General features: G+C 39.2%; 2 protein-coding genes across 8 annotated transcripts in view; one reads left to right on the plus strand and one right to left on the minus strand.

Annotated features, from left to right (window-relative positions):
- The window catches only part of SERPINE3 (serpin family E member 3), a 38,259-nt gene extending 23,781 nt beyond the window's left edge, over positions 1 to 14,478 (plus strand). For 3 of the 5 annotated variants that reach the window (XM_019529983.1, XM_019529981.1, XM_019529982.1), the window contains exons 6-9: positions 1,639 to 1,739; positions 7,618 to 7,704; positions 10,283 to 10,366; positions 12,506 to 14,478. In XM_019529983.1, coding sequence (XP_019385528.1) covers positions 1,639 to 1,739; positions 7,618 to 7,704; positions 10,283 to 10,366; positions 12,506 to 12,549 — 316 coding nt within the window. In that variant the 3' untranslated portion in view covers positions 12,550 to 14,478. Of the gene's footprint in view, positions 1 to 1,638; positions 1,740 to 7,617; positions 8,614 to 10,282; positions 10,367 to 12,505 lie in introns of those variants that run through there. The other 2 variants (XM_019529985.1, XM_019529984.1) reach the window with 2 other exon arrangements.
- The window catches only part of INTS6 (integrator complex subunit 6), a 63,660-nt gene continuing 61,276 nt past the window's right edge, over positions 14,167 to 16,550 (minus strand). For all 3 annotated transcript variants that reach the window (XM_019529978.1, XM_019529980.1, XM_019529979.1), the window contains one exon: positions 14,167 to 14,752. In XM_019529978.1, the coding sequence (XP_019385523.1) occupies positions 14,659 to 14,752 (94 nt within the window). In that variant the 3' untranslated portion in view covers positions 14,167 to 14,658. The remainder of the gene's footprint in view (positions 14,753 to 16,550) is intronic.

The following is a 16,550-nucleotide window of genomic DNA, read 5'->3' on the forward strand; positions in this document are numbered from 1 at the left end:
GAGTCTGGGACAGAAGTTCCGTAAACCACTTTGACTTAAGTCAGTTCAGTCTGATACTACACCAACCAGGTTTAAACCTGTTTCAGTCATTTTAAAAGTGGTTTAAGTGCACTGAACTTCTGTTGTGACATATTTTAACCAGTTTCTGATCACTTAAACCAGTTTATGTGTAAATTCTGTCCCTAGACTTAAAGGGCATGTCCTGATTGCCTCAGACATTTGCCTCCCTGGGGACAAGCAGCAACACAACAAGGTTACACAGAAATTACACATAAAAAGGCTAGGCACAGACATGACACCTTGTGCTGCTTCTTGTCCCCAGGGAATGCCCATGTCATGCATGCTCCAGTATGCAGCAGGTCACCCCAGGTGAGGTAAGAGAGGCTGGGGTCAGCACTGGTCTGGCCCCAGCAGCCTTAACTGGCCTTTGGGGGCCTCCTGGGGCTGCAGTAGTGATGATCTTGACACTTGGAGCCTGGCCCACAGCTGGAGTACGACTCCAGCCAGCCAGGCTCTGGTTTTGGGTAGTGCACACTGCTGCTACTTGTGCCCACCCCCTGTGCTGCAAAGTAGCAGTATGAGGAATGCCTGCATGTGCAATGTGTGGTGCCACAGACATGCCACATACTGTATGCCTGCACTCCTCTCACTGCGGCCAAAAAGCTACAAAGAAGGTGGGGGGGAGGGGGGAACCTTCTTTCTGCATATTCTTGCACTTCCTGGCTTTGAAGAACAATCTTTAAAAAAATACTTTATTTTATAACATATTTGTAAATTACAAGGCTGAAGTCAAGCGCAGAAACTATCATCAAGCTTGGAATTTCCTCCATACACAGGACAATCTTGTATTTTCCCTTTTGCACTCTAGTGGCATTTCTTAAATAGTACTTGCACTATTTCAGGAACATGCGTGTAATCTGACAGCATTTTTTCAACAGATGTTCAAATTAATAGTATAGCAGGATGAATCACATAATACATCTGGATGCAGCTGAGAAAGGGCATTTCCTAAATGTAACCAATTCATTGATCAGCATGAAACAGCTCTGTTGATACTTCCAGAAATACATTCCCAGTGCTAACAAGTATTGAAAAAATCTTTGATGCATTAATATTCTTTTTCTAAGATAATATTTTGCAGATGTGTCCCTAGGGCCTTATCTGTAAGCAAATATATTATGCTTTTATAAAGAACAAAGCACCAAAAGCAGAAAATACAAAGTTCATCTGTCCAGAAGATTGAGAGGTGACTTGATTATAGTATCCAAAAGGGAAAAAACAGTGGTTTCTTCCAAAGGACCCTTTAATCTTGTAGGGAAAGGCATCACAAGAACCATTGGCTAAAAAGTGAAGCCAGACATGATTAAAATTGAGAGCGATTAACCACTGGAACAAACTACCAAGGGAAGAGGTGAATACTCCATCTTTTATGTTTTGAAATGAAGACTGAATGCCTTCCTGGAAGAAATGCTTTAGCCAAATACAAATTGCTGGTCTTATATATGGAGAACTGAGGGAAGTGTAAGGGCCCATGACATACAGAAAGTTAGGTGAGATGATTAAATGGTTTGTTCTGGCCTTCCACTCTCTGAAGCTATGAACTGTATATTTAAACAAAATCTGCTGTGTTCATTTTAGATTCAGCATTCAAAGCCACTTTGACCTAAAATGGATTTTACCCATGTTGGGAATAACAGATATTTTTGATCCATCTGAGGCTGATTTTAAAGGTATTTCTGGTAAGAACATTTCTTATATAAGACTTAATTATTGAATTATGGATTTGTTGTAAACTTGTGTGTCATTTCAATGATTCAACAGAGCTGAGCCTTTGGTAATTAATTGTACTTCTTGTTCTATGAAAACCACAATCCAGGTTCTATTGATTTACTGTAATACTGAAGCTTCTGTTTCAAACTGTGATTAGGATAAGCAAAATCTGATAAGGAAAGATTTTGAGAGATTAAGCCAGTGAGAATGCACATTACTAGCCACAGTATGCGTGCTTAGGCACAACCTGAAGCCTGGAAAAATTGTTGTAGCTCATGCTCATACTATTGGTCCTAAATAGTTACTGAATATAATGCTACATTTAGGTCATGTCCAGACAAGCGTGGCCATGCAGTATATAGTGCCTTACACATGTCTGCAGTACCACATACCGCACATTCAGCTGTTGTCTGTGGTGCAAGGGAGCAGGGCAGGGGTTTAATCTGGCCCCTGAATATCCAGGGGTCAAAAAATGCAGAGCAGCACATGCAGGGCCAGCACATGCTGATCAAAACCAGAACCTGGCTGGTCAGAGCCATGCTCCAGCTGCCAGCCAGGCTCTGAGCAGCAGGATTGCTGCTGCTGCTGCTGCTGCAGCCCCAGGAGGCCCCCAGGATCCCAGATAAGGCTGCTGTGCTGTGCTGGCCCCAACCTCCCCTACGCCACCCAGGGTAACCTGCCACATGCGCCACAGGGCACGTGGCACAGACATTCCCAGGGGACAACTAGTAGTGGCACAAGGTATCCCGCTGCTAGATGTCCCCCAGAAACCAAATGTCCACATTTGTGTGGAAATGGCCTAACAGTGCAACAGGTTTCGTTATTCTGAGTCCTCAACATTCCTACAATTTCCCTTTGTTTCTGTCCTGAAAACCCAGTGATCAAATAATCAACTCCATCTCCTTTTTGTTCAGATAGAAGTTGACCAGCTGTTTCAAAAAGCCTGAGGTTATTCTACTAACTGGAATATTTTAACCTGAGCAAATAATAAACGATTCCACAGCCACCCATTTCCTTTGGTTTGATAAACACCACTTGGTACTTGAGCAATTCCGACTTTGGCACTCATATCCATATCAACAAATCTTAAATGGAGATTCAGCTGTAAAATCTTAGCTGTCTTCCAGTGGTGTTATTGTAAATGGCAGCATGGCCACAAGATTTTTGGTACAACGGAAGCCACATTTTTATGAGGTTCCTTATCAAGAATATTGTTTTCATAGGACAAACTTCATGGCGCAGATTTTGTTTTTAATTCCCAACTAAAACTTGCAACTTGATCATCATCCTTTCGTAAGATGCATTGTAGACATGATCTTTGCTTTGGCTGCTTTGTCAATTCCAGACATGTTGACATGCTTATTAAAACACTGCCAACAGTTCACAAACATACCTATAAGGTTTGCACCTATTTAAACTAGAGCAAATGGTTTAGGAGGATGAATTGCAATGTTGATTCAGCTGCTGCTTCTCTGTGTCCACCTGCGAGCTTTAGTTAAATGTTTCTGTTCAAGTTCTCTCTCTCAAGTTTTTCCATCTTTCAGGGATTCTTTGTTTCCATTTCTTCTCTATATAATTCTGACTTAACACTATAAACTCAAGCACCAACCAGAAAAAGCATTACACTTGCTTTTTACCCATAACAATAAATATGGAAATAGGCACCTCTCATTGAGGTTTTACCAAATTATCTCAGCCACTAAGTTTCAGTCCCCTCAGAACTCTATTTTTTAATGTTATAGTCCCATTAGTTCTTCCTGATCAGCAATTTTAAATGGTTTCTTTGGATTGCTTAATGGACCCACCATTAATTCACTCCTCCCACTGCAATCATTAGTTCTCACACACATGGAAAAATCTTGCTGACTACCAGAATTAGTGGAGGGACACTCAAACCACTGATGATGGCTTACAAATAGGGTTCAGTATTCAACTCAGTGGTATAGTGGGTGTATAATCACAAAGATGGAAAAAATAAGAAGGAAAGACTGCCATTTCACCCAATAGTTCACCCCAAGTGTTCCAAAGCTGCATTAAAGTACAGAAACACAAATTGAACCCAATTCCCTTTGTCTTAAACCTATGAAAATGCTTTTTAACTTAAAGGAGATTTTTAAAAAAGACGACAGGGTCAGATTCTGAAGCCATAATAGTGCAAATACAATTCCAGTGGTGTGTAATGAGCAGAGTTTCTCCATAATACTGATGGAACTGCAATCAGAATCTGGCCCATGTTATGTGACTAATCAAGCTGAATGGCGACTTGAATAGTGTATTATGCCTTCAACTGAAGGACCAGACAACACTTTCATACTAGTATAACCCAAGCTTACAGAAATGTGAAAAAAATAAAGGCACACAATATGCAACTCTATACTGATTTAACCTTATAGAGTGTGGTGTAGAGTTACCCTGGAAAAAGTCAGGGGTAAAGCTACACCAGTATAAATACCAAACTGTGGATTATGCATCCACAGTTATCGCAGGGTACTGGTTTGCTGAATGCAGACAAACTATTAGCAGCTCCCCTGTTATCCAGAGGCAAGCTATTGTAGTAGCAGTGCTTACAGGGGCAACTGCCTTGCAAGAGCTAGTCACTTCTCTTCTCCAGATAGTAGTGTACACTGAGGTTCTAGGATCAACCTTAGCCATCAACAACTGACTCATCTACAACCCTTTACTTGACCTGTGGGAGTGATCATCCTCAACTATGAGGGATCACTGCTGCCACCAAGTGCAACTAGGGCAGGGAAGCCACCCCATGCACCAACTTTGAGGGAGGGATAAAAAGGGGCTCAGAAATTACTGCTGCCCCTGTGTTGTAGCTGCTTTGGGCACTTGACTGTGTTATGCCCCTGGATCCAGACACAGGTATAAGTTACATTGGAGTATAAAACCTATCACCTACATTGGTGTTAACATGTCATTTGTCAAGCCATCATTTTAGCAGTCACAGAGTCCTTGGGATAGTAATGGCAAAGGAGAGGTTAAGTGATTTGTTTAAGGTCATACTGTAAACCAGTTCCAGGAAGGGGAGCAGGAATTAGGACTCAGCCTCCTGTTCTTACTAAACTTTCTGCTTGATGTTCTTACCAACTCCTACCCCTCTGTAGGGTAGGCAGGCAATTGTTATGCTAGGTTCTCTTCCTCAGTTATTCACTGTTGCTATTAAAGTGAGAAAATAATTCTTCAGCAGTCGTGACAGTGAAACTTTTCCGGGAGATGTGCTTTCCAAATTGCTCACGTAGCTGTGGTATTTCTCAACTCAGTCTGGTTTCAAATCCATTTTTAATGTATTTATTTACACAAGGTGCAGCTGCTTGATGCAGAAGATGCCTGCTGCTTAACAGAAGTGCAGGCTTGAACTGGTCCAGAACTGTACGTGGAACTCAGCCTGTCATTTCACTTCATCTGCTATCTTTTTTTTCATCTTCTTGCATGCTATTTTTACATTCTGGCAGCCACTAAGGTTTAAAAGTATCCAATAAGTGAGTTCTTTCTGGATACCTTGGCTTAGTTTGATTTTGATCCTTGTAATATTGGTGAAAAACACAGTGCAGATCAGTTGTTATTTAATAATATCACAGATCTGAAGGCCAGATGGGAGTGTTATATGGGAGGTCAGCTTTGTAATCTAACACAGATGATAGAATTCCATGCATTTACTCTCGTATGGACCTCAATAACCTGTATTGGGTTTGCTTGGATATGAGAAATACTGCAAACAGTAACAAAGTAGATACCAGTAAGTTACCATTTATAGCAATGTCTACTACCCAAGAACTTTAAAATGCACCTCAAAAGGAAGATGAACATTGTTATTCCAGTTTTACATGGGGCCAGCAGCAGGCAGGGGAACTGATTTTCTACCACAGTATCCTGCCCTTACCAACCATTATGAAGTACTAGGTTAAGGTTAAGTTAAGGTTGTTAAGGTTAAGTACGGCTAATCTCAATGCACAAATGGGGAAGTGAAACACAGGGTCTAAGATTTGGTCAGTGATACCAGAGATGCCAGAGTCAAGATTAAACATTTTTTGACACTTAACCTCATGTTCATTCCTTCAGACTATACTACCATGACACAGGAGGACACGAAGACTATATAAAAAAAACCACTAAAATAGTAAAATCAACTCATGCTCAGCACAAGTTTTTTCTCTATTCCTCTGCCTTTCTGAAGGAAATTTACTTGAACATTATGGAAGGAAAGGACCAACTGAAGACATTTATAATGGAAGGAAAGCTGTTGTTATCTATAGCATAGCTTGTATTTAGCAGGTAGATATTACATTCTTTTTATGCTCTTACAATAACATTCATGGAAAACTAGTCTTCCTATAAAAAACAGACCCTCATTATGCAAAGGAATTAAATCATTTTGATTAGATAACAATTATTAAGAGAAGACGAAGGATTGCAATATTTTACATACAACATTCATAATTTTTGTGGAAAGCAGCAGAAAATTTCCAGTATGGTATACATCATGTTACATCAAATAATGTTAGACCACAAAACCTGCAATTAGTAGCTCTCTACCCACCAGCTATTATTTATTGCATCTATACAAGCTGATAGAGTGAACATAAAGCTGGTACAAGCATAGGTGGAACTGTAACTGTGACACTTGAATACTCTAAAAAGTCACCCGTCAACTAAACAGAGTAAGGTTCAGACAGGAGTGTAAACTGTTTATAGGATGCCTTTCAAAATTGTATTTATAGACCTAATGCAACATCTTTGATAAACAATACATCCTATCAAACCAAGGGAAGAGGAATGGACTAATTGATCTAGTATATCATAGAATCATAGGGCTGGAAGGGACCCTGAAGGATCATCAGGTCCAACCGCCTGCATGAGCAGGAAAGACATCTGGGGTCAGGTGACCCCAGCCAGGTGACTGTACAGTCTTTTCTTAAAGACCTCTAGGGTAGATGATTGCACACCTCTGGGGGGAGCTTGTTCCATAGTCTGGACACCCTAGTTGCAAGGCAGTTTTTCCTAATGTTCAGCCTGAAACTATCTTCCAGGAATTTGTGACCGTTGTTTCTAGTTTTTCCCCAGGGTGCCCTGGTGAACAGTTGTTCACCGAGCCCCCGATGTACGCCTCTGATAGCAGTAAGCCTCAATCAGGCCCCCTCTCAGCCTTCTTTTCTCCAGGCTGAAGAGTCCGAGATCCCTCGGCCTCTCCTTGCATGGCTTGCCACGTGAGTCTCTGGTCGTACGGGTGGCCCTTCTCTGGACCCTGTTGAGCTTCAGCACATCTTTGTTGAAGTGCGTTGCCCAGAACTGGACGCAATACTCCAGCTGCACCGATGTTGAGTAAAGCACAAGAATCACTTCTTTGGTTTTACTGGAGATGCATTGTTTGATGCATGCTAGAGTTTTATTGCAGCTACTGCATTGCATTGCTGGATCAATATTCATGCTGGGGTCTATTGTTACTACCAGATCCCTTTCATTTGTAGTGCTTGCATTTCTCTATGTTGAACCTCATCTGGTTCCATTCTGCCCAACATGCCAGTCTGTCTAGGTCTGCTTGTGTCTGCAGCCTATCTGCAGGTGTGTCCGCACAACCCCATATCTTGGTGTCATCCACAAACTTGGCCAATGGTTTTTTCACTTTTGATATAATGGTTAAAACAAACTTCCCAAGCTACCCTGAATGAAATGTATAATAACTAGAGGGTTCTATAAGCAGCACAGATATTACAAAGGGCAATGGAATGAGAAAGCAGCTAAAAAAAAAAAAAGAGTTTTAATGTTTTTAAACAGTTGCGTTGTTTTTATGATGGGAAACAGGTAATAACTTTTAATACTCACTTTTTGTCTATTTGTTAGAGCAAGGCAATCTTTACATTTCAGAAGCTATTCACAAAGCAAAGATTGAAATTGAAGAAGATGGTACAAATGCATCAGGAGCTACAGGTAACTCAGATGCACACACTTCAATGAGCTTGCAGATCAGCACCATCTCACAGCTGCAGCAAACATTAAAGGCCCAGATTCAGCAAAACACACAAATATGTGCTTAACAACAATTCTAAGTTAAATATGCACCCATGTAATTTCCTGAATGGGGAGACAGCAAAAACCAACCAGGTACTTGTCAAATTAATGAGCATGGAAGAACCACTATTGTCTGTCTCTCCCACTGTACATATATAGTGTATAAAAATACATACAAACATACCAACAAATTTTACCTGTTGTACAGGAATTATTTTTTTTCCAAGGCAACTGACCTTTGAACTTTTCTTACTGGGCAGGAAGGAGATTTTTTTGGTTCAATTTTTGGAAGAAAAGTACCACAGCAATTTTAATTTGAAGGATTTGAAGTTACAACTCTGTGCATGCTTTGTGGGCTTAATTTCTCAGATACTTTTTTGGATCTTCAAATTCTATGTGCAGGTTTCTGGCAGCAGATATAATTTTACATAAAAAGAGGACTTCTGTGCAAAATGCCAGCTTCCAACATAGACTGTAGTTCTAATGAACTTGTGTGTCATATTCTTTTTTCCCCCACTGACATGTCATATACTTTTCCCTCCCTTCTTTAAAACTAAGCACATTTAAATCCAGAACCCTGCATTAATAGTCTCTACTCAGCAACTAAGTAGTTTAAATGGGGAAATATGAAAGTAGCTAACCCAGTTCCTCCACCCCTTTGCATCACAAGGACATCCTGGGATTCTCCTGTATATGGAAATTCCGAGGTGCTACTGAGGTCAGTCTTTTATATGCCACCTGCTCTTACTATCTTGGCATAGAGTTTTTGGTGCATTTTGGTGCAAGCTGCCCCTTATTGATCTGTGGAATAAGGTTTTTCAATTTGTGCCAAAGACACAAAGACAGAAGTTGGCTGAAGTCATTTTTGTCCACTCTGTTCATCTTAAATCTTGTTTTGAACACAGCTCAATTCCCTATTTTATCCAATATTTCTCCAGCAGCAGCATCATAGTGGTGATGGTGATACACATAGGAACAAATGTGCGTGTTACATAGTTTGCATGTAACATGGCTAAATTAATTTTGCTGTGGGGCTAGACAGTAGTTTGACTTTTTATCATTAGTGGTGCAGTAACATTCCTGCTATGTTTCTGATCAATAAACTCATATAGGAGAAACTAATTTAAAATTACTTCAAGCATTCACAACCTAAAGAGGAAGCATTGTGGCTAGCAGGAGACAGAATGCCAGGTCCTTATCCCATTTCAGTCCATAACAAAACTCCAGTAACTTCACTGGGAGCAGGCCCATACAAACTGTTCTGCACCGAAAATATTTTTGGGAACAACAGAGAAATGGGAAAAGATTTGCCAAAGAAAGATTGCAGTAAGAGTGCAAAGAAGCCAGTAACAGTATACGTACGAACTTAGCACTGCACATATTCAGCCAAGTACCTTCTAGTCTCCACTGAAGTCTTTGATGTCCCAACTAGAGTAATCTGGACAGTAGTAGAAAAGAACAGTGAAAAAAGCCACTTTCTCCTCTCCCTAATGAAACTCTTCCTTAGCAATGTTTGTGGCTTCTTCTTTTGCTTCCCTTCTCCATCACTGACACTCCCCAATCATGTTAACACAGTTTACTGGCTCATGCACATCTGCCTCTGCTTACTTCAAAACCTGTAAGTTCAGTAACATATTGATGTATTGAAAAGAAAATTTTCAATTTTTTTTTCCAGAAGTGCAGAAATAGTGCCTAGCAAGCTAGTTATTTAGTTTTGTTAACATTTATCTTTGATTACATTTCTGTATTTTTGGAGAAGCTTTAATCCTAAAGAAATCCACAGATATTAATGTTTGGCCAATATACTAGTAACACCACTTAGCAATATAGAAATTTCATTGAGAAATTATAGTTCAACAAAAGGATCTTACTTTACGGATGTTTTAGGTCTATCCATAATGTAAGAAATTTGCATTGATACATTTTTAAAAATCCCTGAACTTTTGAGAAGCCTGATGTTTTTGTACAAAATACCAACTACTAACCCTAAGACACTGGATGGAAGTTCAGGAGATTGAGGTTTGGTTTTGATTTCTGCTACGCAGCTTCCAGAATACCTCATCCATGTCTATAGTTCCTATCTGAAAATCAGGAATAATTTATCTTTTACTAGTCTACATATCATAAACTCTGTAAAATAAATAACTAAGCCTTGGCATATGTAGGTTGTTAGGAATTGCTCATATGGTGCAGGAAACTGGCGTGGCCAGGAGTTAGGACTCTAGCAAGAAAAAAAAGGCAGTGCTCCCTCTAGCACTGTTCACTGCACTGTATTATTTATGTAATACAGCCTGGCAAAATTTTCCCTGCTTATATATACAGTATATGGGAATTTTACTATCAGATAAATTTAATCTTAGTTTCACTTGTACAGTGAGGGAAAATTAATAGCTCAGTGGCTAGGACGGTAAAAATTCAAACTTCTGCAGGCACTGTATAAAACAGGCAAAAATTGAAGTCAAAACATGTTATTACTGTTTTTTCTCTTGCATGGCAGCAATGGTGTTGCTAAAAAGATCTCGAACTCCTATTTTCAAAGCAGACAGACCTTTCATCTTTTTCTTGAGGCAAGCCAATACAGGTATGGACTATTCATTTACTCATCTATCCCACAATCTTGCCTCCTGCCATGAATATGTGGCATGGCAAGAGGTGCAATTGTTGGGATTGCACTTTTAACTGAATGCCTGTCTGTGGCCTAAGGGACTTCAGTGCCCATAAAATAGTAGTTTTAAACTCCCTTAGAACCTGTAAAGGTAGGGCACAGTGGCACTTCAGAGATTAAATTGTTCAGTGAGGCATGAGCTTTTGTAGGCAACAATTTACTTCATCAGATGCTAGGAAAACTCACCTACTAGAACTTGTAGAATAAATGTTAAAATTTAAGGTAGCAGGAAAACTGACAAAAATCAGGGAACATCTGTAACAGTCTTTGTGTAGTTTTAGTTCTCATTCAAGGCACTGATACCCATAGAGACTAATGTCTATTTAGTCAGAGACCATGTACAGTATGTGCAACCCTGGTGGCCATCCTGCCTATATCCTGACTCTGAGAGGATGATTTAAGGTCTGTGTCTCTCCAAAACATTGATAGTCACCAGCAGACATAGCAGTCATTTGATGCGAACACCACAACCAAGAAGAAAATAATTGAGCCCATGTTTTTTTCACATTACAGACCCAGAAAGGATAGTTACTCTGTATATATCTTCTATCTTTACAGGGACATAATTTGTAAAAAAAGAAAAAGAAATATTTCTTTTGTATGAGATGCTTATTCTCTTGGGGGAGCAGAAAGTTATCAGAAAGGATAAAATGCAATTAGTTAAAGACATTTTTAGCTAGGTCACAAGCCATCAAATATCATAAATGCCCTAAATCACTTTTGCTAAATATTTAGGGAACGTAAAGCCACATATAGAGCTCAGTAAAATGACCCTCTCTGTGGCCTGAAAAAAGAACTTTTTTTATTTAAAGTGATTATATTTTCTCATCTGCCTCATAGGTACTTCAAAACTAGAGGATAGTTTTTCCCTAACTGTTGAAAAGCTTTATGCATAACATAGGTGCTTTGAAATATTGTAACAACCTACAATTTTTGCCAAACAGTGATGATGCATTTCTAAAGGGGGGAAGCATATCTTAAGACTGTCTCTTTCTTTTGCAATAATAACCATCCAATGGCCAGAAAACATCCCAGGCAAAGGCTGATGTTGCGAAGTCTAGATCAGACACACACACACGGAACAGAATGTAGCCTCACTTACAAAAACTGAGCCAAAATGACCTTATAGAACTAGGTATCAAAAATAATTTTGGCAAGTAAATTGAACAAAACATATGCAAAACTATTCTTTAATAGAAATATAAATTGTAAAACAGGGACATATAAGGAAACAAGTATAGGATGAAAAAAACTCTCAAATAACGTTCTAAACAAACAGTTCCAGAAAACATCCTCAGTAGAGCAAATCATATTTCCCTGTACCATTTATTATAAGAATGCAGAAGTAGATGTGAAAATGCAAACTGTTGGATGAAATCTGTTATCTTTGAGGAGAGGGAATAAATAAAGCCACAGTTTAAAAGTGATGTTTAATAGCTTTTTTATTATCCTCTGGGAGTAGCAAGCTCCAAATTCTAACCACAAGCAAATTAACAATGGGCTCAAAGTAGAACCAAATCTTAGGATATCTCACCTTCACCATGTTTACGCTCTGGTAATAACAGAAATGTTAGCTACTTTTCAAATACCAAGCAAGACAAAAGCCCTGCCCAACTCTGATACAACTGGGAATGCCAAATTTCCTTTTTAAAATTCATCAAATTAATGTATCCCTGTACAGGGACAAGCTGACAGAAGTACTGTACTAGCCCAGTGTAAGTGATTTAAGCGACGTTTAAACTGCTGAATCAAGTAACACTGTAACCTAATGGGCCGAATTAATCTCTTCTGTAATTCTAGTGGATTTAAAACAGGAGTGAATTTGTTCAATTGCTGCTTTGACCAGTTCACTTTAAATTGCCCAACATGACTGATAAAGTGAAGGGCCAAATTTTCCAACCTTTCCCCCATATCCAAAAGCCAGGTAATTTGCATGCCCAAGATCAATTAGAGAAACTAACATGCCAGTCACATGTACAAATCTGAAATGCACCCATTTACTTTATAAAATCATAAATGTTCAAGAGCATAATATGTATTTATTTTAATTTTCAGGATCAGTGCTCTTTATAGGAAGAATTACAAATCCATCACAATAAGAGTTTGTCAGATATACCCCCGCTCCCAATTCCTCCTGAGACCAGCTTTCCCTTGGTGAAACTGAGGCACCCTATGCATATTTATTAAAATAGGATATTAAAAATATCATCTTTTGCAAACACATCAGCAAGGAACAGTGGGTAAATGTTTAACCATATAACCTTGTCAATAAAATATATTACTTTTTGCATATTGAGTTGTGGACTTTTATTTATCCATCTTGATATCTAAAAACAAAAAATGTTTGGAGATCACAAGTTTCTATCCACGGTCAGTAAAATAAAGATGTTTAGACCCAGATCACAGAAGCTAATCAAGCTATGTATGTACGTTACTTTTGTTGCACTTTATTATGCCCTGATAGTGCTATAAAAAGGGAGTATGTAACATTAAAAAGGTGAATTCACTATCAAAAAAATGTTATTTCAAACAGGAACTGCTTTCGTAACACCACATGTAACATGGACAGCTACATGTACCGATACAGGTGGTTTCTCTGACTCCCAACATCCCAGAGTACTCTGCTCTCCCTTCTACTCTTCAAGACAGACGGACTGAGAGCTGCTGGGTCCTTGACAACCCAAGAGGAATAGAGCTGTCATGGAGATTCTGTTGTTTTACTGTTGCCACCACAGCTTTGAGGGCAGCCCAATATGCTGTTTCCAGCCTGGCGCAGCAAGAGCTGATCAGCCTGTGGTGGCAGCAACTGCTGATGGGGATGACAGTGGCGGAACCACTGAATCAGCTGCCACTACGGCTTAATGCAACCCATCCGCTGTTGCTGCCTAGGCAAAAAATAAAGCCATAATTACAAATGAACATGCTATAACATGCTACACACAAACTTGCAGCAAATGAACCTGCCTCAGACACTTAAACCTTATTAACTTTTGCCCCAAACAAAGCCTTGCAATACCTGCTATCTTACTAGTAGTAGTAAAAAGAAAATTAAAAGCTGAATCAGGTTCCAGGTTTGGCTACATAATCAAACTGAGGCAGCGAGGTAAAGAAGCAGCTTAAGGTGCAGCCAGGAGAAACTAATTAAGCTGAAAGAGGCTGTTTAGGAACTGGCGCTAAGCCACCTTAGTGTGTCTGCTCACATAATAGCTGAGTAAGTATCAACATATATACTACACCCAATTAAGCATTTATACAAAGACGTTCTTTTTAGTGAGAAATGCAAAGCACTGAGAAAAGAGAGGCTCCGTTACTTAGCAAGGCTTATGTATGTGAGCACAAGGGTAGGAACATCTAGAAAAGACAACTGAAATCCTGAAGAGAAGCTGAAGCTAGGCGGAAGGAATTTTAAAAAGACTTCTCTAAGCATATTATTTTTTGATCAAATATTCCTGTTTTGCCATTACTGTAGCATACAATATGTGTGATGCTCTTTGGGAAATATAAGATTGACATCATATAATGTAGTGTCAATTTATCAATGTAACTACCTGGTTAATCAAGATGAGACCTTAGTTTAATTCTGAGAACCAAAGAGTTAGCACTTCCAGTGACTCACATTTTTTGCCAATTCCTAAAAACTGACACAAACAGCACAGACCTAGAAAATGGAGGAGAGAATGAGCTACCTCAATAAAAAACATTTACACCTGCACATCAAAGATTAAAATAGAGCTTTTATTGATGGAATAACAAAAGTGCTTTTCTTAAATATTTTTCAAAATACATTTGTACAACTTACAATAATATATCCAAAATAACTGTATATACAAAACATTACCTTGTTTAATGTATGTGCTTTTTTGAAAATTACAAAGCAACTTTTTGGCAAAGTTCAACCTTAGAGGTGATAGTTTTGAAGGTTGGATTAAAAAAATAGAACCTGAGGGAAAGTGACACTTAAGTCAATGACAAGCAAGGAATTCTCTATTTAGTTAAATAAAAATGTTTTTAGTGATATTTTTCACATTACAAAAATAACAGAAAGGAAGAAAAAAAGGTTATGGATACTTTCCCCATTATACTACAGAGCAGCTTTGAGGTTTTATTTATTTTTTCAGATAGGGACTTTAATTAAGAGCGCATGTCAAAAATGAATGCAGGTAATACAGCAGTACCCTGCTGTGGCTTTTCTTTGTCTAAAGTGTCTCTTAGCTGCTGTTGATATGGTTGACCTGGTTGGATCTGCGATGGATTTCTTCCAGAAAACCCTCAAGCTGTTCTATCAGCATTCGCTTTTTAAACCTACATGTAAAAGAAAGCACAAGAATAATAATGCTCAACCACATATAAGGCAGACAGTTAAAAGAGACTTTTCATTGAACTCTAACTTCAATTATTATTTAGTATATGTTGCGTAGAAAAGAGGTTTCCTAAATGTGTACTACTGTCTGTCAAAATCCTGGCAACCTAGTACCATGGCAGAAATGTGACCCTTCCTTTCCAAAGTATATATTCACTGACAAAAACCCTATTAATATCGAGCATTATTGATTTTGGCTCAGCCGAGAGAAAGTGATAAGCCATCCCAGCTCAAGATAAAAGAAGCTAAGATCCCTAAGTGGACCTTCCTGTACACTTTTGTTATACCAAAATAGTAATAATGGTCAGGGTTTGGTAAGTTTAGAGGCTGGAACCGTTGACAGGGCATGGAAAAAAAAAAATCACAGCTATGGGTCAATATACCAAATCTTGGCAGTTTTATACCATATTTATACAGAAATGTTAAACACAAAAAAAGTGACTGTATCCTTCCTCCACCTCCCACTCCATGATAATAGCTCCCTATCAATATTTGTACCTACCCTCCTTCCACACTCACCCCATTAACTTTAGAAGTACACTGCATATAAGTTGCTCTGTATAAGAAGGTGCCCTGTAATGTTCCCAACATATATTAGTTAACTGAGATGGTCGCAAACCTTCTTGGTTATGTATGCTAATCTGTATACTGAGCCAGCCTTTGCAACACCACTATGCTCCAGCCTAAATTAGCCCTCCACTTCAGCTAGTTTATCTCCTTATAGAAATAAGAAGCCCCTAATACACAGTCTGTCCTCTCTCCAATCAGCTGCTGCTCCCCATACCTCAAATGGATATAAAGCAAATCTTAACTTTATATATCCTGTTTTTCAAAGTTTAACCTTACTCCACATTCTGGAAGGTTACTGGCAATCCTAACTGCCTTTCACCTTCCCACAAATTAAAACAAATGGATTAATTTAATGTCCGTGCTCTACTAAAATTTATACGCAGGTAGAAAAATTACTCCACAACCAGTGTGCACTTGTATCCCTCCGCTCCACAACCAGTGTGCACAGAATACACACAATTATCTTTCAGAAAACAGTTGTGTTTCCTTCCAAATTCACTCTATAAATTAACAGATTATATTTCCCAAAAGTTAAATCCTCAACAGAAGTAGAGAGTAGCAACATACCTACAAGCCACCCTTAGGTTACTGCCAATGGGAGAATTCAACCTTGCAGCATGCATGGATGTAGGACTAAACCCTGTCCATCAGCCTAGGCCACCAGGAGAGTTCTTCAAAAGATGCTGAAGCTCTGCCAGCATTTCTGGCATGCAGGCAACAACTCATCATTGTTTTAAGGTAAGCGTTATCATGTTGAAATTTCCCTCGAGAGAAAACGATTCCAGTTTACATTCTGGTCACTTACCTGGCTACCAGGGTACACAATGAATAAAGAGACAAGTAGTTGCCAACAGAAAGTAAATTACCAGTAAAAAAATTCTCACTCTATTGTGTTCCTTTTCTTATTCATTACTACAGTAAAAGCAGTGTTTTCCGGCACTTTACCATTGGAATGCTCTATTAACCAGCATCTGTCCCACCGTGGCACTTCCAGTCTTGCTGCCATGAGCCAAGTCCCACCTCTTCCTTCTGCACCATGGCCCAGGGCAAAGCAGCCTGTGCGGGGCCTCCTTCCCTGTCCCCCAACACACTGACGCCAGGGAATGAAAGCCCTGGCACACCAGATGTGGTGGGTGGGGTGGCAGCCCAAATAGGCAAAGATGCCTACAA

The sequence above is a fragment of the Crocodylus porosus genome, unplaced genomic scaffold, assembly GCF_001723895.1.
Source record: "Crocodylus porosus isolate Cpor-Errol unplaced genomic scaffold, CroPor_comp1, whole genome shotgun sequence".
In the NCBI taxonomy this organism is placed as follows: Eukaryota; Metazoa; Chordata; order Crocodylia; family Crocodylidae; genus Crocodylus; species Crocodylus porosus.